The sequence below is a fragment of the Loxodonta africana genome, chromosome 19, assembly GCF_030014295.1.
Source record: "Loxodonta africana isolate mLoxAfr1 chromosome 19, mLoxAfr1.hap2, whole genome shotgun sequence".
In the NCBI taxonomy this organism is placed as follows: Eukaryota; Metazoa; Chordata; class Mammalia; order Proboscidea; family Elephantidae; genus Loxodonta; species Loxodonta africana.
Genome location: NC_087360.1, coordinates 58,323,038 through 58,330,669, shown reverse-complemented (window position 1 = coordinate 58,330,669; position 7,632 = coordinate 58,323,038). Strand labels below are relative to the sequence as shown.

At 46.7% G+C, this 7,632-nt stretch overlaps 1 protein-coding gene across 7 annotated transcripts in view; it reads left to right on the top strand.

The window, feature by feature from the left end:
* The first annotated feature begins 546 nt into the window (after positions 1-546).
* IKBKB (inhibitor of nuclear factor kappa B kinase subunit beta) overlaps positions 547-7,632 on the top strand; it is a 78,215-nt gene continuing 71,129 nt past the window's right edge. For 2 of the 7 annotated variants that reach the window (XM_064272779.1, XM_023551073.2), the window contains exons 1-2: positions 547-709; positions 1,368-1,490. In XM_064272779.1, coding sequence (XP_064128849.1) covers positions 1,418-1,490 — 73 coding nt within the window. In that variant the 5' untranslated portion in view covers positions 547-709; positions 1,368-1,417. The other 5 variants (XM_010592427.3, XM_023551071.2, XM_003412506.4 and 2 more) reach the window with 4 other exon arrangements.

The window sequence follows — 7,632 nt, the reverse complement described above, 5'->3', positions numbered from 1 at the left end:
ATTTACTAGCCCTATGACTTTGGGATAAAAACTTTTCCTCTCTGTGCATCAGTTTCCTGCTCTGTAAAATGCTGACAATAGTAACACAGCTATTATCTAATTTATAGGGTTGCGGTGAGGATTAAAAGAGGAAATCTAAGAGTTTAGGACTGTGCCTGGCACTTAGTAAGCACTCTATAAACTATTATCAGGGTCCTTTAATCTCTTTTCTCTCTTGAGTAAAATACACCAACATACAAAAAACTTCTTTGTCTACTAAGATTAGGACTGAGAAACTCACTAGTAGAGGACCTCATGATAATGCCAAGCAGGTAGGAGATGAGCCTCAGAGTTGAGACTCCCCACATCACTGAGACTGGAACTTTAGTTTAGCACTACACTACTGGATTGGATTTTTCTTTCTGGGGGGACGGGGCAGTCACCCGGGCAGGGGTCGCGGGGGGTACCCAAGCTCCGCGCGGCCGCCGGTGGGCACTGGGAGTGACCCGGGCTTGCTCTGCGGCGGCCCCTTTAAGAGCCGGTCGCAGGCCCACGTGCCGCGGTGACGTCAGAGCAGGAAGTGTTTGAGGAAGTCGCTCTCTGCTGGCTGGGTTAGGATTCCCGCATTTTAATGTCTTCGGGGTGGTGTCAGAGCCCCCGGTTGTGCTGCCCCAGCCCCCATCTCCCCGGCCCGGGGAGCCTTTCCCCTGCCCGGCGTCCCTGCCGACAGGTGAGTCCCGCGGGCCGGAGGGAGCGGAAGCCTTGCGGTGCCCACCTGCGGACCCCGCGTCTTCCTTGCCCCGGTCGGGCTCTCCATCTCCTCACTAGAGGCTGCCGTAGAAACTTTCGTCGAGTTTAAAAATCAGGTGTTTGCCGACATGGAAGTGTTTCCCTTTAGCGGGTTGGAGTTGGGAGGCCCGGGAGAACAGCCTTGGCCAGAGGGGTTCCAGGTGGTTGCTTAGAGGTGGGTGGCATTGAGAGAGAACCGTGATTCTCTGGGACCTTGTAGAGGCGCACGTGACCGTGGTGGCGCGCAGAGCTAGATCCCCTCCCTGCTGCTTTCGGGAGAATGCGGGCACGGAAGGGGATCCCCTCTAGAGGTCATGGGGTGTGGGGCATCACCTCAGTTGAGTGACTTTCCTCTCTACTTCCTTCCACAACAACTGGAGGGCGGGTGAGAAAGACAGAAGTTTACTACCTAAAACTACAAACAAACAAAAAAAACCTGGTTTATTTACAAGATAAAAACCAGTTCAGTTTTTTTTTTTTTTTTTTTTCCTGTCGTATTGAAGGGCAAAACTTATGCCCTGCCTTCTCCATCTCCCTGAGCAGGAACTTGCCCCGTTTTTTCTTAACTTTTTTTGTCCTTCACCCCGAATTACTTACAGAGTTAGCGCAACATCAATATGAGCTGGTCACCTTCCCTGGCAACTCAGACATGTGGGCCCTGGGAAATGAAGGAACGACTTGGGACAGGGGCATTTGGAAACGTCATCCGATGGCACAATCAGGTAGGGCTCTGTGCAGCCTGGAAGAGGCAGGGGTGGGCAGAGGGCTGGAAGAGCGGGTGTCGGGTTCACCTTTACTGTCTCAGGGCACTTGCAGATTTCTGCCCCACGTTGTTCGGGGTAGGTGAGTGGGTTACACTTTTTGCCCTGAGCTTCTTGGGAGAGAGTGAGAAGGGGGATAGGAAGGAGGCATCAGGACTGCTAAGCTGACTCTAGGTTCAAACTTGTTGCCATTGAGTCAGTTCTGACTCATAGCGACCCCGTGGGACAGAACAGAACTGTCCCATGGGTTTTCCAAGGAGCAGCTGGTGGATTCCAACTGCCAACCTTTTGGCTAGCGGCCAAGCTCTTAACCAGTGCACCATCAGGGCACCAACTCTAGGTTAGTAGTTTCCAAATTTTATTGGCCTTAATAAATAATAAAAAAGTTTAAGCTCTCAGCCTCAATTATATGTATTTTAAGTTATTTATACCAGAAAACGAAACCTATTGTTGTTGAGTCAATTCCAACATATGGTGACCTTATAGGACAGAGTAGAACTACCCCATAGGGTTTCCAAGGAGCAGCTGGTGGATTCGAACTGCTGACGTTTTGGTTAGCAGCCGTAGCTCTTGACCACTGCACCACCAGGGCTCCATTTCTGGACTTAAGGGATGGGAAATTGCTCATTTCTTCCCAGGAACCTGGCTGCAGCGAGCAGAGTGGGGCGTTGAGGCTGCTGGCCAGCCATGTCAGACGTTTACTTCAGACGGCCACCCTTCTTTATCACTTAGTTGATAGACATTCCAGGCCCTGCCTGAATCCCATCAGCTCTGAATGGGCAGAGCAACCCCTGGAGGGATGTCAGAGCTGGAGCTGGAGGGCAGAGTACAGTTTTGCAGGTGGTAATATTCTCTCTCCCAATGTGGAAACTAGGGTTCCAACAAACCCTATGGCTGAGGATGCCTGAGAAATACAACTGGCTCAAATTTGTCCTGGTCAGAGTATAGCCAGGGGCCTAGCAGTAAAAAACAGAAGAACCTGATCACTCTACCAAATCAGAAAAAAAGACCCATGGCCGTAGAGTCAATGCCAACTCATAGTGACTCTACAGGACAGAGTAGAACTGCCCAGTAGGGTTTCCAAGGAGCTGCAGGTAGCTTTGAACTGCAGATCTTTGGTTAGCAGCTAAGCTCTTAACCACTGCTCCACCAGGGCTTTGATCATTCTGCAGCCCCACAGAATTCTCGAATTCTGTCATCTCTAGCTCAGAATGACTTCTGTATGCTCTCTAGACTTGGAAAGTCAGGATATTGCAAGGTAGAATTTGTTTCCAGCTTTATCAATATGGGCCTAAGAACGTGTTCCCGTATGTATAGATTAAACCAAAAAAAACCAAACCCGTTGGCCATCGAGTTGATTCCGACTCATAGCAACCCTAAAAGACAGAGTAGCACTGCCCCATAGGGCTTCCAAGGAGCAGCTGATGGGTTCGAACTGCCGACCTTTTGGTTACCAGCTGAGCTCTCAACCACTGTGCCACCAGACCCCCGTGTATGGATTAAAAACCAAAAAAAAAACAAAAACAAAACACATTGCCGCTGAGTCCCTTCTGACTCATAGCAACCCTAAAGGACAGAGTAGAACCGCCCCATAGAGTTTCCAAGGAGCACCTGGTGGATTTGAACTGCTGACCTTTTGGTTAGCAGTTGTAGCGCTTAACCACTTTGGCACAGTTTTCTAGAATTACTTCCATCCCCTGCTCAAAAACCTTAATTTGTTTTTTATTTTTACAAAGCCGAACTCTTCATCCTGTCGTTTGAGGCTCCTCCACAGTCAGGTCCCACCCTGTCTTTCTAGCCTCTCCTCCCTCTTGGCTCCTGACAGGTTGGTTGGCTGAGTCCTTTCTCTGGGACAAGCATCCTTCTCAACGCCTTGACATAAATTCTGCCCGTCCGTCCCTCCGGCACCAGCTCTAGGCCACCTCCTCCGTAAACCCATCACAGGCTGCTTCATTCCATGGGAATTCGTTTTTCTGTTGAATTCCTTCAGCTTCACTCAGTTGGCATACCTCATATGCTGCCATTTTGTCTGTGTGTAGCAGTGTGTCTTGTCAGGTTCCTAAGTTCCTGGTCAGCCAGGGCTGTGTCTGGCTTTGGACTGCTTTCAGTTGACCCATAACACCTTTTATCACATTATACATGTCATAGGTGCTCAGAAGCATCCCCTTAGCCTACAACTATTTATTGAGTGCTATGAATAGCATCGGGGCTCTAAACAGATCTTTTTGGAAAAGGAAGAGATATTGTTCAACTAATTATAAATGTAAACTCACAGCTGTGGTAAGTGTGGCAAGGGAAAGGGACACAGTGCATTGAGACCTTATTCTGGGAAGTGAGGCCAGCGAAGGGTTCCCTAAGGAGGTGACAATTGAACTGAGACCTGAGGGATTGGTAGAAGTTAGCCAGATAGAGAAGGTAAGAAGCGAGTTCCAGGCCAAGGGAGCAGCCAGTTCGGTTTGTGGGGGGAGCTGGAAATGGAGTAGTCCTGGCAAGTAAGCAGAGCTAAAAGGACAATGTGACCGGAAGGGAGAGTGCAAGAGGAGGGTACGGGTTCAAGGGGAGGCTGGAGTGGCAGAAGGTAAGAGACCCTGCAGGGCCGTGAAGGTGGCTGATGAGGTTTTGTTTTGATCCTAAGAGCAATGGAAGATGTTGACTGCAGGAACAGATCAGAAGGGGCCCAGGCAGTCGTGTGCCAGGAAGTCAACTCTGAAAAAACACCCTGATTCATAGTGTTTACCTGTCTCCGTGGGGTAACTACTGCCAGCATGGCTGATTGCAAGCCATCAGCAGTTTAACAGTCAGCTCTCACCAAATTCCTGAATATTTACTTATTTTTATTGTGCTTTTTTTGTGCTTTAGGTGAAAGTTTATAGAGTAAATTAGATTCCCATTCAGTAGTTTGTACGTAAAGTGTTTCCTGGCCTTGGTTTCATTCCCTACAATGTATCAGCACTCTCGGCATTTCTGCCCTGGGTTCCCCATTTCTGCCCTGGGTTCCTCATTTCCTTTCGTTCTGCTTTTCTACCCCTTTCTGCCTTCTCGTGTTTGCTTTTGGGCAAATATTGCCCTTTTGATCTCATATAATTGGTCATTCTAAGGAGCACATTCCTCTCAGGTGTTATTGTATATTTTATGGGCTTGTCTATTGTTTGGCTGGAAGTAGTCTCTGGGAAGGCTTCAGTTCCAGGTCAGAAGGGTGTCTTAGAGCCATAGTCTTGGGGATTCCTCCAGTCTCTTGTTAAATTAGTAAGTCTGATCTTTTTCGTGAATTTGATTTTTTTTCTACATTTTTCTCCTGCTTTGTCTAGAACCCTCTGTTAAAGATCCCAGTCAGAGTGGTTGGTAGTGGTAGCTGGGCACCATCTAGTTTTTCTGGTGTTGGGGTCCTGTAGGCTGTGGTGCATGTATTCTCTTAGTCCTTTGGACTGATTGTTTCCTTGAATCTTTGATTTTCTTTACTCTCCTTTGCTCCAAACTGGAAGAGACCAATAGTTGTGCCTTAGTTGGCTGCTTTCAAGCTTTTAAGATCCCAGATGCTACTCACCAAAGTAGGATGCAGAACATTGTCTTTATGAGCTATGCTGTGCCAGTTGACATAGATGTCCCCTGAGGCCTTTGCCTTCGAGCCTAGGAACTTCATTCCCTGACGGGTTTGGTTATGTCTAAGCTTTTTCCCTGACTATGCCCTTTGTGTGCTCTATTGTCTATGTTAATATATGAGGAACACTTACAGTTGTGTGTAGACATGTCCACCACCAAACCTGTACCTGCCGGTGGGTGTGCTCCCATACAGCCTCCCACACCTCTTGGCATATCTATCTGTGTATCCATTCGTCAATTGTTTGTTAGTACTATTGAAGTCCTTGAATATTCAGCTGTCAGCTCTCAGGAGCTGGTGCTAGCTGTCTCCAGGACACCACTGGCTCTGCCCCAGCAATGTGGGGAGACCAGTTATGAGGCTTTTGGAGATGATGAGGTTTGAACTGGGCTGATGGTGATGAAGATGGAGAGAAGTGGACAGATTTAAGAGATATTTTGGGGGTAAAAGTAACAGGACTTAGTGATGGAATGGAGTCCCAGGGTGCTACAAAGATTAATACACTCAGCAGCTAACCCAAAGTTTGGAGGTTCACATCCACCCAGAGGTGTCTTGGAAGAAAGGCCAGGTGATCTACTTCCAAAAAAAATCAGCCATTGAAAACCCTATCAAGCACAGTTCTACTCTGACATGGGATTGTCATTCGAGCCGGAATTGACTCTATGGCAGCTGGTTTGGTAGTGATGGAATAGAAAAGGGGGGGAGGATGAAGGAATAGTCAGGTGTTCACAAACGCTTAGTGAATGCTTGCTGCTGAGTCCGGCTCACTCCAGAAAGCCCTCTGCCATCTTCCTGGGTTATTCTTCAGTTTGGGTGCTTATGGGAGGATCTTTAATCAGTGTCTAAGATCAGAAGATGAACAGTATACTCTTGGTTGGCTATCCCCTTGTTCAAAACTTTTTGAAGAAACCCAGCTGGGATACAGTGGTTACTTGACTGGTTAAATTATTACGATTATACTTAACATAGCAGTAGTGTGATTTTTCCTGATACTCCATGTGCTTTATCTTGGCAACAGAAGGGATATTATTTTTAGTTTATTCCAAGAGGAATTATGTGAAAGAGCCTGAGTCTTGGTATCCTCAGAGAAGTGGTCCATCATAATCAGATTGCACATTTATTGACAACCTACTGTGTGCCAGCCTTGGGGCTAGGTTTGTTAAATGCTTTATCTCCCGTTCTTACAGTGACTCTAAAAGGAGGGAATTGTGTCATTATCCCCATTTTATAGATGAGGAAACTGGAGAGCAGAGAGGTTAAGTAACTTGCCCAAAGAGGCTAAGCTAGAAATGATGGAGGTGGAAGCTGAACCTACATATATTTGAATCCTAATCTCATACTTTTCAGTTGTGCACTGTGGTTTCTCTATGGTGAGGAACCAAGATTGGGGACATTTCCAGAACATTCTTAGTACTCCTTAGGCACTCCTTTGTTCTCTGCAATCAATCTAAACTTTTTTGAAGCACTGAAGGAAAAAACCTTCTTTTGGAGAATAAAATACATACACCTTCTTGATTAACCAGAGAACTTCAAACGGAAAGTCTCCTAGTGGGGAAGAGCAGCATAACAAATGACCCCAGCTCTGTTTTCCTGAGTTTCTTTGATTTTCCTATCAAGCATGGGCCTTGCCATGCCTTGGTGCGGTGTTGTTCCCTTAAATCTCCAGCCCAAGCGCCAGCACAAACCATCTATACTGATGGTGTACTACGGAGGCAGATATTTTCAATAAGACCTTTATTAAATACAAAGGAAGAAGAAAAGGAGATAACCTGAGTGACCTTAGCCTACAGCACCTTTTGGGAGTAAAGGAGGAAAATACCACCTGACTTGTAATCACACAGACCTGAGTTCAGATCCTGGCTCTGCCCCTTGTTAACTTCATGGCCTTGGACCACAGCTTCCCACATGGATTATGGGGTTGCTAAGATACTGCTCCCTTCAGCATGGTGGGCAGGACTTGGGACAGTTGCCCTCTGGAAAAATCTGGAAATCTCCCAGGGTGCCTTGCCTTTTCTGTAATATTCTCTGTATACTTTGATGTGAAAGAGACTGGGAAGCACTTTCTTGGGTCATACAGGATACTTGTGAGGATGAAAGGAGGGGATGTATGCAGTAGGTGTTACAAGGATATAAAAGGTAGGGTAAAGGCGTTGTTATTAATTGGAGTTCCTGGGTGGTGCAAACGGTTAATCTGCTGGACTGCTAACCAGAAGGCTGGTAGTTTGGATGTATTCAAGTAAGATTAATGCTTAGAGATGTATTAAGTCTATATATAAGAATGCATCGTGTGGAAATAACGATTACCATTTATTGAGAATCATGTCCCAGGGTGTTGCCAGGTGCTTTATCCATATTAACTCTTTTGGGTGCTCAGAGGTGAGGGAAGGCTTCTTGGAGGAAATGGAACTTAAACAGAATCTTGTGGTAGGCCTTAGACTAAGAGGAGAAGACAGTTAAGATGGGTAGAGCTACATCTAATACAGGACCAGAGAAAGGGAATTATAA